We start from the raw sequence: 24,962 nt of genomic DNA, 5'->3' as shown, positions 1-24,962 counted from the left end.
TTTGTATAAATAAAGTTTTCAGTTTGTTAAGTCTGAAAAAGTCTCAATTTGAGTCCTTGCTTCTGCCAACCCGCTGTGACAGAATGACTCGACCACCTCGTTTTTGGAGTAGGCCTATGGATCAAACCAGCTGCATACCTGCTCCGAGAACTGCTCAACCGCAGGAGACGATCGGACAAAGGGAAGCAGCGCACCCCCGTTCCCGCTGGGCTGCAGCGACGTCCCATTCCGTCTCCCCGACGCCTGCTGACTCTGACTGCCAGTTCCTGCTTCCCGATGCCTGCCCCCGACTGCTGTCCCAGCCAACCACCGGGTCCGCCAGAGTTCCCCCGCCTGTGTGACTTAGGGCCGTCTAGCATCCGTCCCTTGAGGAAGGGGGGATGGTTCTGTCATCGTGTGTGTTTGTGTCCTGTTTTATTTTGTAGTTTCCTGCCTTTTTTGTCCCTGCGGTAGCTTCACTTCCTGCCTGGTTTAGGTTTTGCCCCTAGACATTTTTGTTTTTTGGATAGTTAGTCAAGTCTGCATTTAAGTCCTGCTTTCGCCCACCCGCTGTGACACTTTTGTCATGCTGCCTCCCCATGAAAGCAAATCAATGTCAAAATCCGAGAGCATAAAAAAAGTTCATGCATGCGGAAATCAGACATTCGCGAGAAAGTCCTTCTCGTGCAAGATATCGCGAAACTTGAACCCCCTTGTTTGCGTGCTGTTTTTCTTTTTGACAGTAAAGGAGCAGATTCAGTCCCCAGATATCTCTACATCTGATTGGTTACAAACCTCGTCTTTGAGTTGGCTGGATTTCAGCGTTGTGCATTCCCACTAAAGAAGCCCATTTCCGCACTGAAAAAATGAAGGGGTTTGAGTTGAAATTGACGTAAGACGTGCGCAGGCTCCTTCATGGTTCGGTGAAGTTGGCAAGATATTCAGATTCAGACTTCAGACAAAGATTTAGAAAAAAAAAATACAAAATCTCTTCTCATGTCATTTTTTTTATTCAATGGAAGCAAAACAACCCAAGGTGAAACAAAACACATATGATGGTTTGAAGTGGGACCTGGGATGCCTACCCCAATAACTTCCAACGAACTGGCACAAAAGTCTGGCATCAATGCAAAATCAGAATCACACTGACAATGACGCTTCCTTCTTTTAGAAGTTCAGGGAGAAAAATCCCGGTCCAGTCAGCACTTTGTTCACATTCCTCGAGTTTGGGCTGAACATTTTTCACCAGCTGATAAAATCTATTAAAGAATGATCTACATCTTGAGGTAATGTGTGTGCGTGCGTGTTAATGTGTATATTTCAGTGCATCTGCGTGTTAATATATGTATAGTAAATATGTGGGCATCTGTATGCGTACATTGGCATTATTTCTTTGCATTCTTTTGTCGATCCAGAAACTTTTGTCTTCGTTCAACTGGAATCTCATCCAGACTGATTCCATGATTACTGGCCCTGAGAGTGAGACAGACAAGAGTGAGACAGGTGAGAGAAAGAGGTAGAGACAGCTGTGTGTGTGTGTGTGTGTGTGTGTGTGTGTGTGTGTGTGTGTGTGTGTATTCTTACCCTCCAATGAGGTCTGGAGGAATAGGAAGAGGTTTATCAAAACCCTCTCGACCCATCAACCAGTATGTGTCCACCGTGCCCTTCACCTAGAAACAAACATTTAATGTGATTACACTTTAGTGTTGCAACATGAACATCTCCCTCACAGGACAGGTAACTTAGTCATTGTCTGTGTTTCTGGGGAAAGGAAGGATCAAGATGGGACTTTTTGAGAAGTGATTCAACCCTTTAGTATTCATAAGAACTCTGACATCAAACGAGTCAAAGACCTCTTGATTATGGAGAGGGAACGAGGTGTAATAGGAACACTGTGAACAAAGAAGTGTGGACCATCAAAGAGACAACCGTAGGCCACCGTGGTGCACTGATTAGGGAGGGTCATCTGGCAACAGCAGAGGTGGCGGTTTGATCCCCAGCTGATACGTGTCCTGGTTCATAGAGACCCCGAGCAGGTCACCTAACCTCTCACTGCTCATTGAAAGTCCTTGAAAGGATAATAATGTAGTATAATATCTTCATACTACTAAAAAGATTGGTGACTTCTTATAAATGACACTGGAGAAAAACGATGCTATACTGTTAAACCCAAACCCTCTGTTCTTGTTATGACAAATAACACACATCTAATTATCACTCCAAGGTGATGTATTTAAAATGTTTATGTTTACTTTGAAACGTCAAACCTGTGTTGCTATCGAGAACATCTGAAGATTCTCAGAAGTTCATAAAACAGATCCTTTTTTCCTCTTGTGTTGATTTTAAACAGACCATTTCCACGTAGCAACAGTACAGAACATTCGAGAAATTTCTTCATTAGTTACGACAGGTAAAAAACAGATTTTAACGTAATTACTCTGAGAAGTCTCCTACGACTGTTGAATCATAAAGTAACATTTCTAAAGGACAAATACTTCATACAAGGTAACATCTGTAAACATTACATATGAGCAGGTCAGTGTACCTGTGCCTTTCTGGTGTCTATATGGTACCCAACTTTGAGACTTGTGAGGACCTTCACTGTATTCAGACTGATGTGGATCCTGTAGGCTAAAGACCACAGAAACCAGATAATTTCAAAATATTAGTTACTGATGTTGGAATCTTAAGCGCATTGATTTCATATGTTTTTACATACGTAGTCCACTGGCTTCCATGTGTGATGCCGTGGTCACTGTGTCTCCAAACAGACAATACCTGGGCATCGTGTGACCGACCACACCTGCTACCAACGCACCTGGAGACACAGAGAGAGAGACTCAGGCAAGTCTTTGTCATCACTGTAAAGCTGGGCGGTCACAAGGTTCTCACCCTAACTTAGAATGAGTCACAATGTTCACACTCTTGAGAGTTAATATCCTGCTATGTGTCTGATCCCAGTCTAATGACGGATTTCTACAGGAGTCCACAAACCAAACATCAAATCTACAAATAAACGTTGCTGTTGTTGCATTATCTGAAGGTAGGGATGGTTCTTGAACTCTGGATTAAATCAATTCCGGAATGAAATTATTAAAGACCACAGAATTGATACAACCTCTGATGTCACTCCTGCATTTCAGAGTTACATTCAGAGTTATAGCCAAAGCATGTACATGTGAACAATGAGAAACCTAGTTCCCTTTGCTTTGTCCCACGTCTCCTCCACCAACACTTTGCTAGCTCGGCTAATAGCACAATGCTACAAGTGTGTCTATAGTCGAAGACAGCGGTGCCCACACTTTTTAGTCTCGCAAGCTACTTTTCAATCGACCAAGTCATGACGATCTACCCCCCCACCAAGTACTGGCCGACAGGTGTGGTAGTAGTCATGCGAATGAGTAGTAATCAGGCGAATGAGTATGATGGGGATCAGGTGATGGAGCTGAACACCAGCTCCATCACCAAGAAGGCTCAGCAGAGGTTGTTCTTCCTGAGGCAGCTGAAGAAATTCAACCTGCCAAAGACGATGATGGTCCACTTCTACACGGCCATCATGGAGTCCATCCTCTGCTCCTCCATCAGCGTCTGGTACGCTGCAGCCACAGCCAAGGACGAGGGCAGGCTGCAGCGTGTCCTCCGCTCTGCAGAGAGGCTGATCGGCTGCAATCTGCCGTCCCTGCAGGACTTGTTCGCTTCCAGGTCTCTGAAGCAGCTAAAAAGATGGTAGCCGACCCCTCTCACCCCGGACAAAACCTGTTTGTGTCCCTTCCATCTGGCAGGAGGCTGAGGTCCATCAGGACTAAGACCTCCCGCCACACCAACAGTTTCTTCCCGTCGGCGGTCGGGCTCATCAACAGAGCCGGTCCCCCACTGACTGACTATAACATCCCACCGGTCACTCCCCTTCATACTGCACACGTCACTTTAACTGTTATTCATCACTTTGTCGTCACTCGTCACTTTGTTACTTGTCTGTTACTTGTTCGTTAGTGCACTTTATGCTTAATATTTAAAATGTTTAACTTTATTCCCTTGTTTTATACTAACCCATAGCCTTATTCTACTAACCCATTGCATTAGCATTTCATTTTACTTTATTTTATTACTTGTGCACTGCTGTCTTGTCTGTCTACTGTCGCGCACTAACAGCCAAGACAAATTCCTTGTAGTTTAGCATATTTTGGCAAATAAATGTTTCCTGATTCCTGATTCCTGATAGTAGTAACCAAGCAGAACAACAAGGAAACATACCGTGAGCCCGAAACAAGTGGATATTTTTTTTATAACAACAAGCTTCTCATCTGTAAGAAGGAGAGAACCGTCACAACCATTCCAGGCATTTCTGATCATTACCGTAGTCGGATGACTTGCACTGATTGGAGTCGGTCAGGGTTGCTTTTGAATTAAATTAAATGTGTCCGTTAGTAAGCAAGGATTGCTAATTAGCATAAATTTTCTGTTAGCTCCTGCGGTCGTCCGCGCATGCCTGGTGACCCGACGTGATTTTTTTCCAAAGGCAGGCGATCTACCGGCACTGCCTTGGCGATCGACCTAATGGGCACAACTGGTCTAAGAGTTCGCATTTAAACTTGTAACAAAGCACACAGGATATCAGAGGAGAAAGCAGAAACAAGAGGAAACTTTATGAAGTCTTTTAAACATTGCTGTGATGGTATATTTAATTTACATTTTGAATAATCTCTCATCTTGTTCTGAAATGATTAAAATAATTAAAATAATCATTTCAGAACAATACAGCCTTGAATGTCTACCCTGAACCTCGTCCCTGTTCCCCGTCTGCGTTTTTCCGTGTCTTCATTTTTTTCCCCCCTGGTGTTTTGGGTTTGGGATTTTGGGATTTATTAAAAGAATCGTTTTTGTTGTGAAAACCTACGTCTGAGTACTGCTTCCGGCCACCCCACCCCACTGTGGTGGCCGTTTTGTCAAAGAGCCGAATGTAACTCACCAGTAGATGCCTCTAAATCTCTCACACTGCAATGTGTGCATGTTTGTGTGTGTGTGCGTGCGTTTGTGTATGTACCTGAGTGAAGTCCGATGCGTATCTTCACTTTGATCTCAGGCATGTGTTTGATCTTAAAAGCTGCGATTGAATGTAGGATGTCCAGAGACATGTTGGCCACTTCACCTGCGTGTCGATTCCCATTTCTGTTGGGAACACCTGAAGCCACCATGTAGGCGTCTCCGATAGTTTCTACCTGCAGACACACACAAAACACAACTATGTATTAGTTATCATTTATAAGATATGTTTTTTTATGTTCAATGTTTTATGTTCAATGAATCACTTTGACTACATGAAGCCGACCACCAGGTGTTTTACCAGACGCACCTGTGCACACCTTTGACCAGCTGTCTGTTTAACGTTTAAGTTCTGCAGTGAGTTTTAGTGAATCGTTTTATTCTGAACCTAGGCTAGGCTCAAAGAAAAGAACGTCTTTAATCATTTAGCCAGCTACATGTGGACAAACATGAAAGTTCTTTGTCAAAGGTTTCCTACCTTGTAGACATCATGAGTGGCAATAATAGCATCAAACATGGTGTAGAGGTCATTCAGAAGATCGACCACCTACACACACACACAAACCGTTAGCCCTCATGGTGGTGACAGGGACGGATGGAGATTATCACAGCTATCTGAACACTTTGTACCTCAATGGGTTCACTTAGAGCTGAGATGGTTGTAAACCCAACAATGTCACTAAAGTAAAGAGTGCAGTCTGAATAATGTTCAGGTTGGACCGGCTTCCCTTTCTTCAGAGCCTGAGCCACGGACCTGAAACACACAGTTATTAATGAAGCCGTAGAATAAAAGTCTACTCGCCCCTTAGGGATAAAAGTAGCAGGATATCTGCTTTAACTAGCAAACAATAGGAGCGGTTGACATATTATGAACTTAGTTGGGTTTCCTCTTCAAGATCAAATCAACATTTTTTAAAACAGAAGGTCTAACACAATGGGTCTTAACCTGTGTTTGATCGAACCCCAGAGGTGCGGCAGGGGTCAAAACACACACAGTATAGCCTGGTTCACACGAGCATTGTCGGGCCATTTTTGGCAGCCGTCAAAAACAACACACAATTGTTTTCCACAGTGTCAGTGGTATGAAGCCCACTCGTATTATTCCTGATGTTCTCGACGGGACAGTATATTCGGCATGAGTGACATAGTCGTTCACATTTAGTTTTGCGAGAGCCGATGTCAGTGGATACCTTGACGAAGTTATTGAATTTCAGCTGAGCCAGTTTCAACAGCAACTCTTAAGAAAAACAAACGTTTTGGTGTCACCAAATTGTACCATACCGTTTTATTGCTAAGAAAGCCCTTGACATTCTCACACCGTTTGTTACAACGTATCTTTGTGAGCAATCTTTTTTTAAGGATGGTAGACATAAAAACTAAGAATTGGAGAAGACTTTGTTTTGCGAAAATGATATGAGAGTGGCACTTGCCAAGGTGAAGCGGTGCATTGCTAAGCTTGTATCTGAAAGGCAACAGAATAAGTTACATTGATGTGGTGTAAATATGAGTTTATTCTTTTGTGTGAAATGTTCTTTGGGCACATTTTGTGTGCAACTGATGCATTTCATTTTGTGCCCTAATTAAATATATACCTATGTTTTGAAGAAACCATATTTCATTTTTTCAATAACGAAGGGTTTGGTGAATGCCCTGATGAAGCTTGCAGGGTACAGTAGCTCCATTAAGATGAACAACCACTGGTCTAACATCTTATAATGTCACTTTAATGTCACACGATTCCAGCTCAGGATGTAAACAGAAGATCTTTTATTGATAAAACTGTAGTGTTGCTATTGGTAGCAGTATCACAGGTATTATAGATGGAGAATTATGGAAAATGTAGCAACGGTATTATGCTAAACCTGTATTTTATTATTTTGGATGTAATTAAGATGTGTCTTACTTGGGCAGCAGCTGTCCAATCAGCTTATCTGTTTTGTTTCTCTCAACCTCCAGTTCATCTGTTCGTTCTCTTATCAGATCCTCCAGGTTAGAACTGTATTGCTCCAACATCCGCAACATTGAGTCAATGATGTTTGCCCTCTTTCCTCTGTTAATACCCCGAAACTGCAAACACAGAGTAAAAGCACATCACAGCTCCTCTCAGGAAAAATGGGCTCAGACGTTCTCTGCTTTAAAACTGCATGAATGAAAGTCAAACATATGCAGTGACAGTTTGAGCTATGAGCCAGCAGAGGGCAGCGGGTAGCTCCTCTCACCTGTTTGAAAATGTCATCAAAGCTCGGCCTCATGCTCGGATCTTCATTCCAACATTCGTTCATCAGACTGAGACACTCGGCAGGCGCTTCATCCAATGAAACAAGTGGTCTGCAGAGAGGAGGAGGGTGCTTCAGGCGGTCCACTATCTCTGTGAGACAGACAGGAAAAAAGAAAGACAGGTGGTCAGACAGGGTGTCTGCAATGAGGAGGAGGAACCTCAGACGGTCCACTACCTCAGGGAGACAGACAGGTAGACAGCCTGACAGGGGTTCTGCAGAGAGGAGGAGGGATTAAGACGGTCCACTATCCCGATAGACAGGTGTCATATACCCTTTCTCACCTTGGGAGGGCATGTCCATCATGGCGTACGGCAATGATCGTGAGATCACTTCCTGTATGATGATAGAGAAACTAAAGACATCTCCAGAAAACGAACCTCCTTGCACCGGCTTCCTTAAGAGCTCTGGAGCAGTCCACAGCAACTCTGAGATACAAGTAGGGAGACAGACAGGTAGGGAGACGGACAGGTAGGCAGATGGTGTGTCTAGAATCTTTGACGGTATTCTTGTTTTATCTGGTTCATATTTTTTGACATGCAAAATTAAAGTTCTATTTTTCAGCGAGAAGCTTTTAGATAAAAATGTATGCTTCCCGTTTCAGAAAAACTAAAAACTAATCGAATGTAACTGCGCTTCTATGAATTCTGGGTAACTGCCATATGCCGGATATCTTTTGTGTTTCGCACCTGCAAGTGGACTATTCACTATGACTATATATATATTAACAAAGTCAACTTTGCAATGTATAGATGCTCTCTGAAGACACCAGGATTGCAAAAAGGATAGCACTTAAATTGTGTTAAAGTGTAACGCCACCTATCGATAGCAAATTGTAAATTGGCTTATTTGAGGAAATTGCTCTTTCTTGTTTCTTGTTCTTCTTAGTTTGTATCCTTATAGTTGAATGCACTTATTGTAAGTTGCTTTGGATAAAAGTGTCAGCTAAATGATATGTAATGTAATGTAATAAAAATATAGACTCTGCTGTCACCTCGGATACCATTCCTACTAAATTTCCTCATGAGTTCATGCATTTCTAAGTGACCAGGAACTCTGGCAGGCATCCGGGATCCATAGAACCATCGTTACACTCGTAACCCTTGTTCTATTTCATCCTCGCTGAGCACCGGACCCAGAGATACATGTGCAGAGACTTATATCAACAGAGTTGCAAGGAATCCCAAGTACATTCTTCATACTGCTGAAGCAGAGGAACTTGACCCCATGATGTGGACACACTCCTGGTAGAATGGCTTAGCACGGTCATTCACTTTGCATGGACGGGCAGTCAACTATCCAGGTTGACATATGCTTTTTGAGAAGAGCACATCCCTTCTCAGGGCCACCATAATAGATTAAGAGCTGCTCTGACCATCTCGCGCTGACTTCCACATAAGCTCAGAGGCCTGCACCAGGCACAGACCCCTCAACAAACTATATGAGCTGGACAGGGTCGTTGAGATAAGAGTTTGCCAGCCCCTTTCTGACAAAGTGACAGCCGAGCCACCCGAGTTCCACCTCAGATATGATTCACTCAGTGACAGTAGCACACAAACACGCTTTGCAATAGTGATTACAAGGAGAGAAGACTTTAAGCATTTTACCTTGTGGGTCCCCAGGTAGGGTGATGCTCTGAGAATGAAGAATCATGGGAAGCCCGTAGTCTGTGATTTTCAGAACAAAGCGTCCGTCGACTAAACAGTTTGTGGACTTCAGACGACCGTGACTCAAACCTCGTAGATGAAGGTACTTCATTCCCTAAAACAGAAAGCTTTGTTATCATTAAAGTGGCAACAGACAAGCCTTCCATTTCATATTTCAGGTTCATAGTTGAGGCCGGCTCAGGTTCATAGTTAGGGCCTGACCTGGGTTGCTTTAGTCCATCCCCTAGATATGCCAAGATTGCTTCCTACGTTACACAGAGCTCTTCCCTTCTCTTCCTCTCTATCTGTATACATTCATGTCAAATCAATTTAATCTGACATGATGTATACAGATGGTATACAGATGTTAATGTAGTAATTGTCCCAGAATTTGAGTATGACAATACATTGTAAATGTGTGTAAGTAGTAGCAGCTGCCGTAGCAGTCATATAAGTAGTAGTAGCAGCAGTACTAGTATTGACAGTAATAGTGGTACTATCGTAGTGGAACTACCCAAGCAGCACCTTGATAAGATCCATTAGAAGGGAGGATTTAAACATCCAGTCAAGCCTCATCTCGCTGTCGGCCAGCAGGTCGGCCAGACTCCCTCGAGGACATTGTTCAACGACCAGAGCAAAGATCCCAGAGTCCAGAAACAAACCGGCGTAGAGGTTTAAATTCTCATGTCGCATCTCCCTCAACTGGAGAAAGGTGAGAGGAAAAATATAACTCTAAAATAAATGTAATTGCTGACTAATATCAAATTTCAGGTTTTCATGTCATATACCCAAAATGAAAACCAGACAATAATAATCTTCATAATGAGAATATGATTTTACTATGTGTGAACAGTGTATCTAATGATTACTGATCATCGTACCTGGCTGAACAGACTTTGAGTGTTTTGATTTACAGCCATTATCGACTTCCCGATGGGGATCTTCTTCAGCCAAACCAAGTCTCCCTGGTAAAAATATAACAGTCAGGGAGTAAGCCAGACAAACAGACAGGTAGACAGGTACACGTAAAGGTTGTTGGGACTGTTTTTTAACAGTCGTATTTGGCTATAAATCCTAACAAACAGAAGGCCCATTCAAGTCTACGGTCTCATTGGACCAGGGCCACAGAGACAATGCGGGATCCCTGTGCTCATCCTCATATGAGTCTGTAAATATTAGTGAAGACAGAGGGCACGCAAAAAGTTGTTGATTTTTAAGAAAACCGAGGACTCGTTTTACAGTCAAGTCTCTACCAAATTAACCTGCAAATGAAAGAGAAAGACATTATTTTCCCTTAGCAAGTAAACATTTTCCAGTCATAAGGATGAAAATCCCCTTCACTTCTCAAGAATTCCCGCATTCAGTTTGCTTTGGTTTGAGTGCACTGTTATAACGTGTTATTGTGCATGTTTACATGCACAATAACACGTTATAACCCTTTGTGCTGTATGTATATTACCGTTCTATTCAATGGTGCTGTAAGTGTTGTTTGGATCAGTCACCAGTTGGGTTCATTTGAACTGGAACTTTGTCAAAAGTTTGCCTCTCGAGTTTTTGGATGATAAAGTAACAATTTATGTCAAAGTACTATCCCTTTTTTTGTAAAAGTTATTAATTATGTTTTTTTTTCTTCATGAAATTAAAATGTTAAGGAAATAAAAAGTTGTATTATCAAGGATTAAAAAAATGGTTGTTGTAATGCTGTATTATATGCTGCTTATAGATATTGTAAACAATTTCTGTAATATCTATTCATGAATGTAATTTTGCTGGTAGGGTGACTATAATTTTTTTATTCCATTCCAAGAAGCATAAATGAAGGAGTCAAAAAATGTGGTTTCAATGAATATTCTCCATTTTCTCCATATTCCTCCAACCGGGTTGTGAAAGAAAAACCTTGAGAAGTTCTTCTGTACGTACCTCCAGTACTCCTATGTTGGAGCTCTCAGGTGTTGTCAGGATGTAACTTCGAGCAATCGACCGTTGAGGCGTTTTAACTTCAAGTAAACTTCTCATGATCGACTCGTCATTCAGTTTCTACAAAAGACAAAGATTCAATCAATGTTGTAGACAAGAACTAAATCAAATACAATAACTATGTGTGTAACTATGTGTGTAACCAGAAGCATTATTTAGTTTAAATACTGATACTCAAGTTTGAAAGTAAGTCTAGAATCAGGAGCAATATAAAGTACCTTTATATTGAAGTAGAGAACTAAAGAGTTTCTTACCTTCTTACTGAGATGAGTATCAATGAAAACAATATCATCCAGAGTAAGGATGAGTTTGGTGATGTTCGCTGTCTTCTTGTACTTCCTGTACACACATTCATTAAAAAGGTCATTTTAATCATCATAATCACCTATCACATATATATACAATATAGGGGAAAAAACAAAAGTTGAAAATGAATCAAATAAAAAGACAAGTGAGTTAAATGAATCTTACAAACACACACAGAAAGACGCAACAGTGTGTGTGTGTTTGTTTGTTTACTTGATCCAGAAGAGGAAAGCTCCAGTGACACCACAGAACAGCAGGAGGCTGAAGACCATGTCCACTGTGTCTAAACCTGCCGAGAAACAACGAAAGCTCGAAGAAGTTTCGGAGTTGAGACTAAAGTTTAGAAGATAGAGTAGCTTAGGCTTTTATTGACCAAGCAGCACATGAACAGCCCATTACAGATACAGCTGATAGTGTACAGACTATAGAAACTTCCCTCCCTCCCTGTCAGCCGGTGAACGCACCCCCACTGCAGGCCTCGTCTGGACTGAACCAACAGAAGCTGGCGGAGGCGGGTTTTCCTCCTGGGAAGAAAAAGGAGCGACTCATCGGTCTCAGGCCTCCGACCGCCCCGTCTGTGTGTTTGGGAGCCAGCGAGTGCGTTGGCACGAGTCGATCACCATCACTGTCCAACACCACGTAGCCGGCCACCAGGCCACGCCCGTCTCTACCTCCATGTAACACCTGAGAAAAGAGAGGAAGGGAGGAGGGGTTGTTAGCCCTAACTTTGATTTAAGATAGCTAGTTACTTTATTAATCCCCAATGGGAAAAGGTTTGCTGCATCAACATTTTTCATTGATAGATAATATAAATCCACTGATACATTTCACACAATTGGATCAAATTTAGCCGTAATGGTAGTATGCTTATTTGAGTCAGTCAAGTCTCCTCAAAGAAGCACCAAGTTGCAGTAATTAGGGGTCAGCTTGTTTTAAAGTTTTTATCCAGTCAGATTGAGCCTCGTGTCTCTACGTAAGAGAGGTAGTCTAGGCAGAAAAGTCTATGGGGACCATATTGTTGATTGTCTTAAGCCTAGTTTATGCTTCTGCGAGAGAGAGAGACGCAGCCTTGCGTCTGCGTGTCCCTGGCGTGTCTTTTCACACCTCCTTGCGTCTAAAGCGACGCAGCCTCCTGCAGCACCAGGCTGTGATTGGTCCGCTGACTACGTCCTTTACGGAGTCTCACGTCTCCGTTTTCACAGCACAATACGGCCGTTATTAAAAGGAAGAACGTTTACGAGAGAACGGATCAGATTGAAGAGCTTTTAAATATGAGCGCTTGTACAAGCTGTCATTGGCGGACTATGAGGACGCCGGATGGCCTCTGATTCATGGAGGGAGATCTCCACAAACGAGGGGAACAAAGTCGTGGAGCAAAATACGGGACAAATGTGTCCTTGATGAAAAGCAGCAGTGTGGATGCACGGGGCAATAAAGTCTATGATACATAAATAAAGCAACCAACGACTTCCACACACAAAGACGTGACTCTTTAAGGTCGTCTTCAACAAAACACGTGACTCCACCTGTTGTTCTGGAGGTGAATCGCTCTGCAACACACGCAGGACTTTACAACCAGGAAGTGAAACCAGTGCGTCGACACAACGGTGCGTAAAGACGCAGACGCATGCCCAGTTGGGCGTATTCTTTGACTTGCCAGATAGCATCATATGTATGTCGGCATTAACGTGTGCTCTGATTGTTCAGTTGACCAGCGTGACAGAGTGAAAACAGAAAGCTAAGGGAGAGCTTTTATATTTTGTTTGTGAAAGCACCTAGTGTAAAGTATTCAACTCAAGACAATCCAAAGTGTCACTTTTAACAGATGGGAAGTAAGACTTTTCTCCATGAAGCTTATCTGCTTCAGTGTATACAGGTCAGGTCATTTATATAGTATACAGTTGTGTAAACATTACATCAGGTTCTGGGTAGATTATCCTACCCAGGAACTAAGGGTTAACGCCAACTTTGACTGCAGGAACCTCGGCGTGACGTCGCCAGCCGACTCTCCCTGACTCCCAACATCACTGACAACACCATCCTGTAGATACTCGCTCTACAACATCAGGAGAACACGTCCTCTTCTCACTCAGAAGGTACTGATTCAGGCTCTTGTCATCTCCCTCCTGGACTACTGTAACTTTCTCCTGCAGGTCTCCTGCTACCACCATTCCACCTCTGCAGCTCATCCAGAATGCAGCAGCTCCACTGGTCTTTAACCTTCCTAAGTTCTCCCTCACTCCTCCACTCCTCCGCTCTCTTCACTGGTACCGGTGGCTCATCCAGTTCTAAACATGGTGCTCACGTACCATGCTGTGAATGGATGGGGTCCAGCTTACATCCAGGACCTGGTCCAACCCGACATCCCGACCCGCACTCTCCGCTCTGCATGTGATAAACTGCTTGTTCCTCCTCACTGAGAGCAAAACACTCGACTAGATCTCCACTCTTTGCTGTCCTGCTCCTAAATGGTGAAAGGAGGTCTCTGAAGACATCAGGACCACAGAGAGCCTTCACATCTTCAGACTAAAGACACACCTCTTCAGACTCTACCTCCACTAACACACACAAAACAAATTGTAGCACTTAATTGCACTTATAATGGCTCCTATCTATAGCAAGTTGTAAATCGGCTTAATTGATGAAATTACACTTTCTTGTTGTTCTTCTGGGTTTGTATCCTTTGGATAAAAGCGTCAGCTAAATGTAATGTAATGTAATCTATGACCTTTTCAAACCTGTAAAAGCAAAAACAGCAGTTCCTCAAATGTCAACTAGAGGCTCTAAAAGAGATCGTTTCTATAGATCTCGTATTAAAAACTTTACAGCAGAAGTAGACATGTTACAACATAGTTTTGGTCTTTAATACCTCCATTTAGGACAACTGTGGGCACATAATCACATATTTCAATAATAAGACGTGGCCTCTTTGAGCAACAGGTGGGTGTGGTCTTAGGTGGTTCTCTTCACTGCAGAGATGGAGAGAACCCTGTGGGTCAGGTCATGAAAAATGTTGATATCATAATTTATTGAGATACATTAACTCTTCATAGAGCTAAATGAAACAGGTTATTTCACTTTCTTATTCTTTTACTATCTTCTATGAATTCCCGTTCCCTACACTCAATGAATAAGAGGTAATACAAATATTTTGAATGCATTCTTGAATGTTAAAAATGTTCTGACCTGATTGAAGCCCTGGAAATCAAAGCCTCCATCTGATTGGACAAGCTGATTGCCTGTCACCCAGTGCCCCCCCCCTGCCTGACGACGTTCCTCCACCGCCTTAGCAACGAAGTACACCATGTTAAAGATGGTCCCAAAGACCGGAGACACCTGCAGGCAAATTGTAATAAAGTACATTAAAAGATGTATTTTTTGCCATAGTAACTGATCCAGAATAAGTTGTGTGTTGTGTGCATGTAGTAGTTGTATAGTAGACTTGTGCCGACCCTAACCCTATCCCTGTAGTGCAGGGGTCTCCCCCCAAACTGATGGTGAGATGGAGCAGGGACGCCCTATTCTATGGAGTTTGGTCCGCCATCTTTTTTTTTGAGCTGTGTGCTCTTTAGACGTGATCTGATTGGCTGGGGCCTGTGCTGTCGTATTTGCATGAAAGGTGCTGTGAGTGAACCGGTGCCCAGCTTGAGAGCTGCTGTGGGACTGAAAGATCTTCTGTACGTCTTCTCTATCAATTTATCCTCACGCTACCATATGTTGGATTCATGTTAATGTGTATTTAAAGACAATAAATACAATTCTGATTCTGAAGACATTTAAATTTGTACAGTACCTCCACGCACCCCCTGTTGAACACCTCTGTGTAGTGGTTCGATGCATAGTACTTGTATCTGTTCTGTACTTACCTCAGTTGCTGTGACAGAAGACCGGATCTCTCGGTTAATTTGAGCTTGACGAAAAGCTTCGTAGAAACTCTGGTCGGACGCCATGGTAACGGTTAGAACAGAGCTGTAGGCGTGCCGAAGCTGCGTGCTATTGGTTAGCTGAGGGAATACTACGTCCTGATTGGATAGAGTAGAAAACCGGGGAACAAAAAGTACATTCATCTTCAAATAAAATGTATTATTACCTTGGTAATAATATAAATATATTCATATTCTGGGGCATTTCAATGTGATCAAAATGAGGTGTGATTAATAAGAGTAAAAGCATCAGGTCACTGGACTCCTGCATGATGACACAATAACCTCAGCTGATGCTTTGTGGAGATGGGGATATTTGCCAAACTGGATGAATACCGCACAACCTGAAAGCATGCCAAGCTCAGTCATGACCTCTATCACAAAACTAAAAGATAAATAGTATTATATAGTATATACTTTCTTTAACCTGCTATATTTGTGGGGGGGCGTGACTGTCAGTACCGTGGACGAGTTATATTCAGTAATCAGTACTCCCAGATTGTACCTGATATGGCATGGAGTACAGCAGGGCGTCGTAAGGAATGAACACATAACCATCGGAAACCATCCCCATGTCTAGAGCAGCCAATAGGAGTTCTCTCTGATCCTCTCCACCAATCAAGACGGAGCTCATGCACATTATCACCACTGGAAATAAAGAACAACAGTTTGTGAATGAGTTTTTGTTTCTCAGTGGACAAAGCACGTGTATGGATTGAATGTTTCGACTCTACTAAGTTAAATATTTTTCATGTCTTTTTTCTAAAGGTTTAAACAAAAACAACCACATTTCCCTCTCATTTCATTTTTCTGCTCTGACCTTTGACCTTGTTGGCATCTCTGATAGATCTGAGAGCAGCCTGGGGTCCACCCTTGTTCTTTGTTTCCATGGTGACCACCGGACCGATTGGCAGGCCCAGAACCCTTAGCGCAGAGGCAACTTCCTGTCCAGTGCTCTCCCATAGGTCAGATGGAGCTGGTGACCAAACAGGAACAAGAACTACAAGTGAGACCCTGCAGTGACATCATCTAATCATGTTAGACCACACCCTACACTGACATTTGCCCTTGATGTTGGACAAAGCACTGCAGTGACATCACCCCTTAATTAGCGACCATACTCTTCAATGTTGACGCACTCACCTGAGATGATCGCAACATGGGCCCAACGGAAGAATCTGAGCACAGTAAACAGGACTCTGCTTGGGGGAGTGACTGGGGCCAGGTTCGGCCAATCAGCATTCAGACAGCCTGGAGAGGCAAGCCCCGCCTCCCAATGCTGGGCTAATAAGGAGGCTGCATGACAGAGGGAAGGGTTGAAGGGTCCAATGTAGGCATGACCATAACCCTCCATGTCCCCAAGTTCTGTCAGTGCTGTAATAAACCAAATGAGTCACAGGTGATGATGCAACCTTTAATGAGACAAATAGAAAATCTCTGCAATATATGTTAATGTTTATTACATTTGTTCTAAAAACCTTTGATCTACATTTTATTGAATCTTTCCGCTCATGATATAATTAATGAACTCTTTGTTGGTTGATTGGTTTGCAAACCTTTGGAAGCGGAGCAGTCCTCATCCAGGAGTCTGATGTCATACCAGTATCCTCTGCTCAGAGTGATGTCGCTCCGTAACCGCGACAATGCCAGATTTGCCGCCACGGTCGGCATCGCCCGCGAGAACATAGGGTCACATGACCATGGACCTATAAGGGCTAGCTTAAAGGTTGCTGTCCAGATCTCAGAAATGCATAGCAACCACAGCCATGAGCCTAGCAACCATCTTGGAGGCCGCATCCTGGATAGACAAAAGAAATATCAACAAAAACAGTTTAATTCAGTCGGATTATTTTAGTTCAGAGCGGGAAATAAAAATAATTTAGATCCAATAGACCTGCGTCGCATGCAAACGTTTAAAAGGAGTTTGTTTAGATGACATCAGTGGTTGTTGATGTCCCTTGTTGAAGTGACCTAAATGGTGACATTCAGAAACTCAAACTGTATATTTGTATATCACATTCAAACGGAGAAAAAGACCAACTGTTTCAGTGTGAACCCAGCTAACTGATGTGACCACCAGCGTCTAAACCTTCACCATATTATTAGCTAATGGTAAATAGTGCTAAGAACGCTAAGTATAGCAACATTGCTAAATCTGTTAACACAAGCTGAGAGAGAGAAAATATCAGCATCATTGGAAATGACAATATAAATAACTCTTACCTGATGACATCACCCAAAGAATCTTTATATTACTTTTAAGTCCGAAAATCTAGTGGTAGATATGAAATCATTTTTTTGTCAATATTGAAATAACAATTATTTAAATGCAGCAATCTGGTTCCAGATCCAGAGGCTCCGTCAATGCAAGGTTTTGTGATCTTATATCTATATTGTTTTATAATACTCGTTAGTATGGATATGAATAAGAATGGTATGGCAAAAAACGTTCCCTTTCCTTTCAGTTGACAGTGAAGTATTTGCTGTTGTAACGCTTCGACTGGATCTCGACAAATGACAGCAGGTCCACCACAGGCAAAATTACACAACTTAAAGACAAAGCTATTGTCTAGTGCAGGGGTGCCCAATAGGTTTGCGATCGAAGGCAGTACCAGTAGATCGCGTGCCATCGATAAAGAAAATGACATAATGACGGCTCCCTCCTTCTGATGAGAGGCTCATTTCTTCACATCCACTACCCGTTCAGCCGACTATTACACTCCATCATTTTCTCTGACTTTGGCTTGTGTCCATGTAGAAAACATGGGCTTGAAGAACTTTGTCTTCTTGGAGACCCTCTGTCTCAGTGGGGAGCCCACAGGTTAGATGAGTTGTTGGTAACAATGGAGACTGATCTGAACGTTTGTTGTTGGACATTACTGGATCCACACTAAACTGCATATATCTGCATACATACAAACTATCATTAGGGTTTGGTTGAGGGGGAACCTAGCCAGTATGTTTAGAAATAAGAATATAATGTGATTGTGTGAGAGCTGAAACTCACTATACTTGCAGATCCGGTGTGCAGGTGGTGGAGATATAATTGTGGGAGAGTCTGATGGACGAACGGCAAACAGCTATGTAGAATAACTATGTATTCTGTATCTGTCCTAATCAAAAAACAAAAAATATCAGAAAAGAACCTGTTCTGGAATTAATTTATGTCGTTTGATGTTTTCTTGGGTTTCTACCAATAATTTCAAACCGCTCCACAGCTGACAGCGTGCACTGGTAGTATGTCTCTCGGGTGCAGGAAGCACTGATCAGATGTGTGACCCCTTGTGGGGAGGTAGGTACAATTAAACCATTTGGTTGAAACTCTTTAAAGTCCCATTTTCACTCTCTTCAACGTTACCTGAGAAACAAGACCTGTGTCACATGTTCCACGTAATCTTATGAAGCAGACCCGGTGTTTGTTATGTCCAATTGATGACCAGCACAGAAGTCCAACAACAATCCACCGCTTGGGTTCACACCAGGTTGACTCCCCTCGCCCTCCCCTCCCCCCCTACCCCTGCCAGATTTCTCCATTGCCCACAGAGGACACCTTTACCGCCCAAGACGTAAAGAATATCAATCAGTGGGCATATTCTCTCCTCGGATAAATATGCGTGAAATGATTCATTGCTAAACCGCTTCAATGTGAAATGACAGCTGGGACGTTTCAGTTATTTAACCACACACACACTCATTTGGTCACTTTGGGGGTCATCGTCGTATCATTACATGAGACATATAGTTTCAATAGATACGTGATCATTTTTATCGTCAGTTTAACTGGGTTCAACTTTTTAAATTGGGGATAGACAAGGCACTCAAAGGTATAAAAATACATCCAATGTAAGTAATAAAGTAACACTTCTATCAAACTATACAGGTTGGGCTCATCAGGGTTTAGGGTTAGGTAATCCTAAACCCTAAATCCTAACACACGGGGAAAATCACATGAAATCACCTACAGACAAACATTTATACGCAGACGGAGGGTTTACCTTTGTCTCAAAGATTCATGTGTCCAAAACCCCTTTTTTGATGGACAAAGAGAAATCCCTTGAGAAGAAGAAAGGACGCTGAGCTGGAGAAAGCTGATGTCAGGTGGAGCGAGGGAGAGGCGTCACAGAGGCTTTCATTTAATCCTGTTTAGAGTTCTGGGGGAAGTTTGGCTTCAGTTAAGTCTGTAACGAGAGGATGACTTACTGTGTGTGTCCGACCTTCTTACCTGTGATGACGTCATCGACCTGTCCTTGTCTCAGGTGACAGTCTACCGGTGGACAGGGGTGTTTTAAACGTTGTTCAGTAAAAAAATATATATACAGTTCTAATGTCTCATAGTTTGAATGTTTCACAGTTGTAGTGGATTAATCATCAGTAGAATCCATAGTTCTAGTCTCACAGTTCTAGTGTCTCACAGATCTAAGCGATCAGTTAATCCTGATCTGGATTAGGTCCATCCTCAGAGATCAGAGATCACAGCTCCCAGCTGGTCTGGGGCCAGGAATAGGTAAGATTAGACATGCAGTAACCTGCCTGGAAGAACCAGCAATGGGTCCGATGAAGGCAGTGCCATCTGGGTCAGAGTGATGCTCTGAAGGAAATGTAATGAGTCACAGTCCGGAGAAGTGCCTTGCTCAAAGGCACTGACTGGTCAGATGTTGGGTAAAAGCCATCAGAGAGAATAAAGTTTCTCCTGAATATATAATTACTCTTATAGCCGCAGAACTGTAATTACTTCATTTGTGTGCTTTTAACAGTTTATAAAATTAAATATGATTTGTCATTGTTTTATAAAAACGGGACGAGAAAAAATGGGAAATCGACATGAATCAGTTTTAATTGAAGAGAAAAAAAAGAAATCCAGTCTGAACCAATACTGGACAAGTCAGTATACTGGTTTTACTGTACAGGTAGGGTTCAAATGAATCAAACAGTGACACACACACACACACACACACTCACACTCACACTCTTCAGAGGGAGATCTTGGTGTTTCTGAAGCTGGAGTTGTCCCTGAAACACACAGAGCGATGTCTTCGGTGATTTGTGGCTCTAACACAGGGTTCTAAGGCAAAGGACATTAACAGGGACGAGCGGAGTTCAACAAACCCAAACAGATACATTCTTTTAGAAAATGCTCTAGATACAACAGATGGTCTGCCATTTAAAGTTAGATTATATTGATCTTGATGCAGCTCAGATTCAAGGTTTCTCTTTGATGTGAAAACACTAATTCAAATCACATGTGGGAAAATACTTTAAAAAAAAAAGTTTATTCCACACCTTTTCAGGGTGAGATCACAATCAAGTTCAAATCCAACTGGGGTTTTCATTATCCTATTGGCCCTACAAGTAGTAGTCGTAACTGAGACTGTCGTTGTGGGTCTTGTACTTCATGATGGTGTTTTACACTAGTATCATAGTAGTAGTCGTACCTGAGACTGTCGTTGTGGGTCTTGTACTCCATGATGGTGTTTTACACCAGTATCATAGTAGTAGTCGTACCTGAGACTGTCGTTGTGGGTCTTGTACTCCATGATGGTGTTTTACACTAGTATCATAGTAGTAGTCGTACCTGAGACTGTCGTTGTGGGTCTTGTACTTCATGATGGTGTTTTACACTAGTATCATAGTAGTAGTCGTACCTGAGACTGTCGTTGTGGGTCTTGTACTCCATGATGGTGTTTTACACTAGTATCATAGTAGTAGTCGTACCTGAGACTGTCGTTGTGGGTCTTGTACTCCATGATGGTGTTTTACACTAGTATCATAGTAGAAGTCGTACCTGAGACTGTCGTTGTGGGTCTTGTACTTCATGATGGTGTTTTACACTAGTATCATAGTAGTAGTCGTACCTGAGACTGTCGTTGTGGGTCTTGTACTCCATGATGGTGTTTTACACCAGTATCATAGTAGTAGTCGTACCTGAGACTGTCGTTGTGGGTCTTGTACTCCATGATGGTATTGGCTGGAAGGTTCAGAACTCGTCTAAGAGTGTCTCTGATTCTGGAAGTTGTTATTTGGTCATTGGACGTTTTGTTCCAGATCGACAAGATGTCTTCCTGTTAGAACCAGACAGGACAAAAAGAAGATTCACAATTGATTCACATCAGACTTCAGGATGAAACGTTCGTTACAGTTCATTGATCCTGTCCAGCTATGGTAATCCTGAAGTAGAAACAGTTTGGTTTGCAGTAATAGTCCTCTTATTTTACTATAGTAGCGCTGCTGCAATTCTTCAATAGTAGTACTACAGTAGTACCTGGAAGCGTATGGAGACCACTGCTCCACAGATCTCTTCTCCCACCATAAACTGCTCTCCCAGCATGGCCAGTATGATGTTCTCCCAGAATCGACTGGCTAAACCTTTACGAAGTCGAATGATCCACTTCCCTCCACTACGGTTGTAATCATCCTATGGGGACGCAGTGAGACAGTATATATAACATTAAAAGTAAAACATGGTAACAGTACAACTCCATTATATAAATAGTTTAACTACCAACAGCTTCTTCCCGTCGGCAGTCGGGCTCATCAACAGAGCCGGTCCCCCACTGACTGACTATAACACTCCACCGGTCACTCCCCTTCACAATGCACACGTCACTTTAACTGTTATTCATCACTTTGTCGTCACTTGTCACTTTGTCTCTTGTCTGTTACTTGTTCGTTAGTGCACTTTATGCTTAATATTTTTCTTTTTAACTTTTTAATATTTAAATTTTTTAAACTTTATTCCCTTGTTTTATACTAACCCATAGCCTTATTCTACTATCCCATTGCATTAACATTTCATTCCACTTTATTTTATTACTTGTGCACTGTCTTGTCTGTCTACTGTCGCGCACTAACAGCCAAGACAATCGTATAAATTCAGCATAAGGACATTCATTTGACAATATGGCTGCAGTGTTACAGTACATCATTAGTAAAGTATTAGTACAGTATTTAACTTTAATACTGCAGCATTATTACAGGGTGGCTATAGTATTATTATCAGCCGTGTTTCCTCTACCAAAAGCAGCCCTGCCTGCCCTAGACAGTCAGGTGGATGTTGTTTCATTTTATTTTCAATACAACGCCAGATCCCAACAGAAGTTATATACGGTTCCCCTCCCCATTGAACAGGTCTATAACTTTCTCTTTCATTAAACAGACTAAATGTTCATCTCATCTTCAACCGCTTATCCAGGTTGCATGTTGCAAGAGTTACTGCAGGGGACGCCAAACTTCCCTTACCCGGGCCACATCTACCAGTGTATTATCTCTCCACCTAGTCCTCTTTACATCACATGTCATTTATCTGACGCTTTTATCCATCCTTAAGGATGCCCAAACAACCTCAACTGGCAGAAGCCAGCTTTGGGTGTACAGGGATTGGAGGCCCCAGGAAGGGACTCCCTCACCTCGTACTCCCATAGCACCTCCCATAGTATCTCCTGGGGGACCTGGTTCTCCAAGTACACAAAACACCTGTAGACCAGATGAGCATATAGCACGGCGGGCTTCGCCCCGAAATGCACGCAACCATAATCCTAACCCAGTATCCGTAGAGCATTAGTATTTTAACAGTAAACCTGCAGTACTAGTCAGCATTTTGACAGTTAAACTATAGTACACTGAGGCTGCTGTTACCTCCCACATGGGCTTGATTCCTTCCTTGAACAGGTGGAAGTCACTGTGTCCACTCAGGTCACCTGGTCTGACCAGGTGACTGTAAAATCTCCAGAACTGCTCCACCTGAACACACACACAGAGAGAGAAACCCACACAAAGTAAGTAGAGATGTATTGATATGTATATCAAAATCATATTTACATTTAAAAAATGTTGTGTGTGCGTACCGATGCCACGCTGCCAATCTGCCGGATGTTTTGTTCATAACTTTGAGAACTTGCAGGACGACTTGGTGTTCTTCTGCTGTACCAGAAGGTGTAGTTATACTGGAGTGGATGTTCACCTACACCCGGACACACCGTCTGCACAGACAGGTTCATGTCCAGGTAGAGAGACAGACAGGTTCATGTCCAGGTAGAGAGACAGACAGGGTCATGTCCAGGTAGAGAGGCAGACAGGTTCATGTCCAGGTAGAGAGACAGACAGGTTCATGTCCAGGTAGAGAGACAGACAGGGTCATGTCCAGGTAGAGAGACAGACAGGGTCATGTCCAGGTAGAGAGGCAGACAGGGTCATGTCCAGGTAGAGAGGCAGACAGGTTCATGTCCAGGTAGAGAGGCAGACAGGTTCATGTCCAGGTAGAGAGACAGACAGGTTCATGTCCAGGTAGAGAGACAGACAGGGTCATGTCCAGGTAGAGAGACAGACAGGGTCATGTCCAGGTAGAGAGACAGACAGGTTCATGTCCAGGTAGAGAGACAGACAGGTTCATGTCCAGGTAGAGAGACAGACAGGTTCATGTCCAGGTAGAGAGACAGACAGGGTCATGTCCAGGTAGAGAGACAGACAGGTTCATGTCCAGGTAGAGAGACAGACAGAGTGTGTCTCACCTTGCGTCGGTTGTTGTTGTTATTATTGTTGGTCCTGTCACTGTTGTCATGGTGACACTCAGTCTCTTCCTGGTCCTCCTCTTCTCTTGTGCTGAAACAAACGCGACCGTTGTTAGCATGCTAACATGCTAAAGCATTCAGTTCTACGGTTTGACTTATTGATTTCATTTTGGGTTTCACAACGTCAATTAGGTCGAGATTATTTAGAATAGTAAAAAAGATGCAGCACACCTGTTAGTAAAGAAACAAGCACGCGTGCGTGAACGTGCACGCACACACACACACACACACACACACACACACACACACACACACACACACACACACACACACGTCTTGGTTCATAACACACTCTCCTGATATGGATCAATAACCTGATCAGCATCTGATGTATTGACACACAAAATAACCGGAATCACACAAATAGCTGTAAACAACAACAACAACACGTGACGTTCTACGTGATTAAAGTTTGAAATGAATGTAATCTAATGCTAACTGTGAGCCGTTAGCTGCGGGTTCGTACCGGACATTTAGCGTTTATTTACTGGATGAAGAATGTCTTAGTCTTACCACTCCAGCTGGTTCATCCCTTCTTTGGCAGACTCTTCTTTTTATATTTCTTCTATTTGCTTTACTATTTTACTGTTTACTTACTATTGTCCTCTTACGGTCTCCTCGTGCATCTGCGTCTGAACTGTGCAATTTCGGTTACTGCGCATGTGCGTGACCAGTGGACGGTAAGACAGAAGGGACATTTCAAAAATCAAAGATCGCTTACTCAAAGTCGACAGGGCCAAAAACTGATCCACTAAGTTACCTAAAATAAATGTACGTGGCTTTTTGTTACATTGAAATGATCAAATTCAACTTTCATTTTAACGTGATTTGAATAGTGATAACCATAGCCATTGATGTCTGTGTTTTGTTTATATCAATAATCAGTGAATTAATTTAATGTCTTGTCTTGTCTGTCTGTCATGTTTTTATACATTCTTTTGTACCTGTTATTGCTGTACTGTATTGTACTTTTACAATGACATTAAACATCCGTATCCTTATCTTTATCCTTAGTGCTGTGTGCGTCCGCGTCCGTGTACGAGTCTGAGTGTTTAGTGTGTGTGAATGTATGGTACAGACCCTCTGATTGGTACATCAGTTGTCTGTGTCGGATCTTAATCTTCGATAGATTAAGGTGAGGGTTAATGAATATATACAGAATATATACGTGTAACCTTCACCTTAGAACAGGATCAATAGTGTTCAGTAGAAACTGATTGAATCAGTGGACATCACAGCATACATCTG

The 24,962-nt window shown here is 42.6% G+C and overlaps 2 protein-coding genes across 3 annotated transcripts; both read right to left on the bottom strand.

Annotated features, from left to right (window-relative positions):
• Positions 1–973: 973 nt before the first annotated feature.
• Positions 974–19,605, bottom strand: LOC120822615 (retinal guanylyl cyclase 2). The gene is made up of 24 exons (XM_040182409.2): positions 19,146–19,605; positions 16,707–16,948; positions 16,294–16,524; positions 15,971–16,126; positions 15,656–15,798; positions 15,094–15,249; positions 14,414–14,563; positions 11,692–11,911; positions 11,441–11,516; positions 11,176–11,260; positions 10,865–10,981; positions 9,826–9,909; positions 9,470–9,646; positions 8,906–9,059; positions 7,583–7,726; positions 7,242–7,390; positions 6,926–7,089; positions 5,653–5,776; positions 5,501–5,569; positions 5,024–5,198; positions 2,699–2,797; positions 2,525–2,610; positions 1,564–1,649; positions 974–1,452 (listed from the first exon to the last, which is right to left on the bottom strand). Exons 2-24 carry the CDS (start codon positions 16,945–16,947, stop codon positions 1,365–1,367), a joined length of 3,174 nt encoding a protein of 1,057 aa, XP_040038343.2. The 5' UTR covers position 16,948; positions 19,146–19,605; the 3' UTR covers positions 974–1,364.
• Positions 19,606–19,966: 361 nt separating this feature from the next.
• eif4e2rs1 (eukaryotic translation initiation factor 4E family member 2 related sequence 1) lies at positions 19,967–24,444 on the bottom strand. Of its 2 annotated transcripts, none has more exons than XM_078105889.1 (7): positions 24,228–24,444; positions 23,655–23,745; positions 22,992–23,126; positions 22,783–22,887; positions 21,410–21,562; positions 21,073–21,209; positions 19,967–20,160 (listed from the first exon to the last, which is right to left on the bottom strand). In XM_078105889.1, exons 1-7 carry the CDS (start codon positions 24,242–24,244, stop codon positions 20,121–20,123), a joined length of 678 nt encoding a protein of 225 aa, XP_077962015.1. In that variant the 5' UTR covers positions 24,245–24,444; the 3' UTR covers positions 19,967–20,120. The 2 variants fall into 2 exon arrangements, with proteins under 2 accessions (XP_077962015.1, XP_077962014.1); XM_078105888.1 differs by having other exon boundaries at positions 24,312–24,381.
• Positions 24,445–24,962: the final 518 nt, after the last annotated feature.

Source organism: Gasterosteus aculeatus, chromosome 7, assembly GCF_964276395.1.
Source record: "Gasterosteus aculeatus chromosome 7, fGasAcu3.hap1.1, whole genome shotgun sequence".
NCBI classification, from domain to species: domain Eukaryota; kingdom Metazoa; phylum Chordata; class Actinopteri; order Perciformes; family Gasterosteidae; genus Gasterosteus; species Gasterosteus aculeatus.
This window is presented reverse-complemented; position numbering and strand designations above follow the sequence as displayed.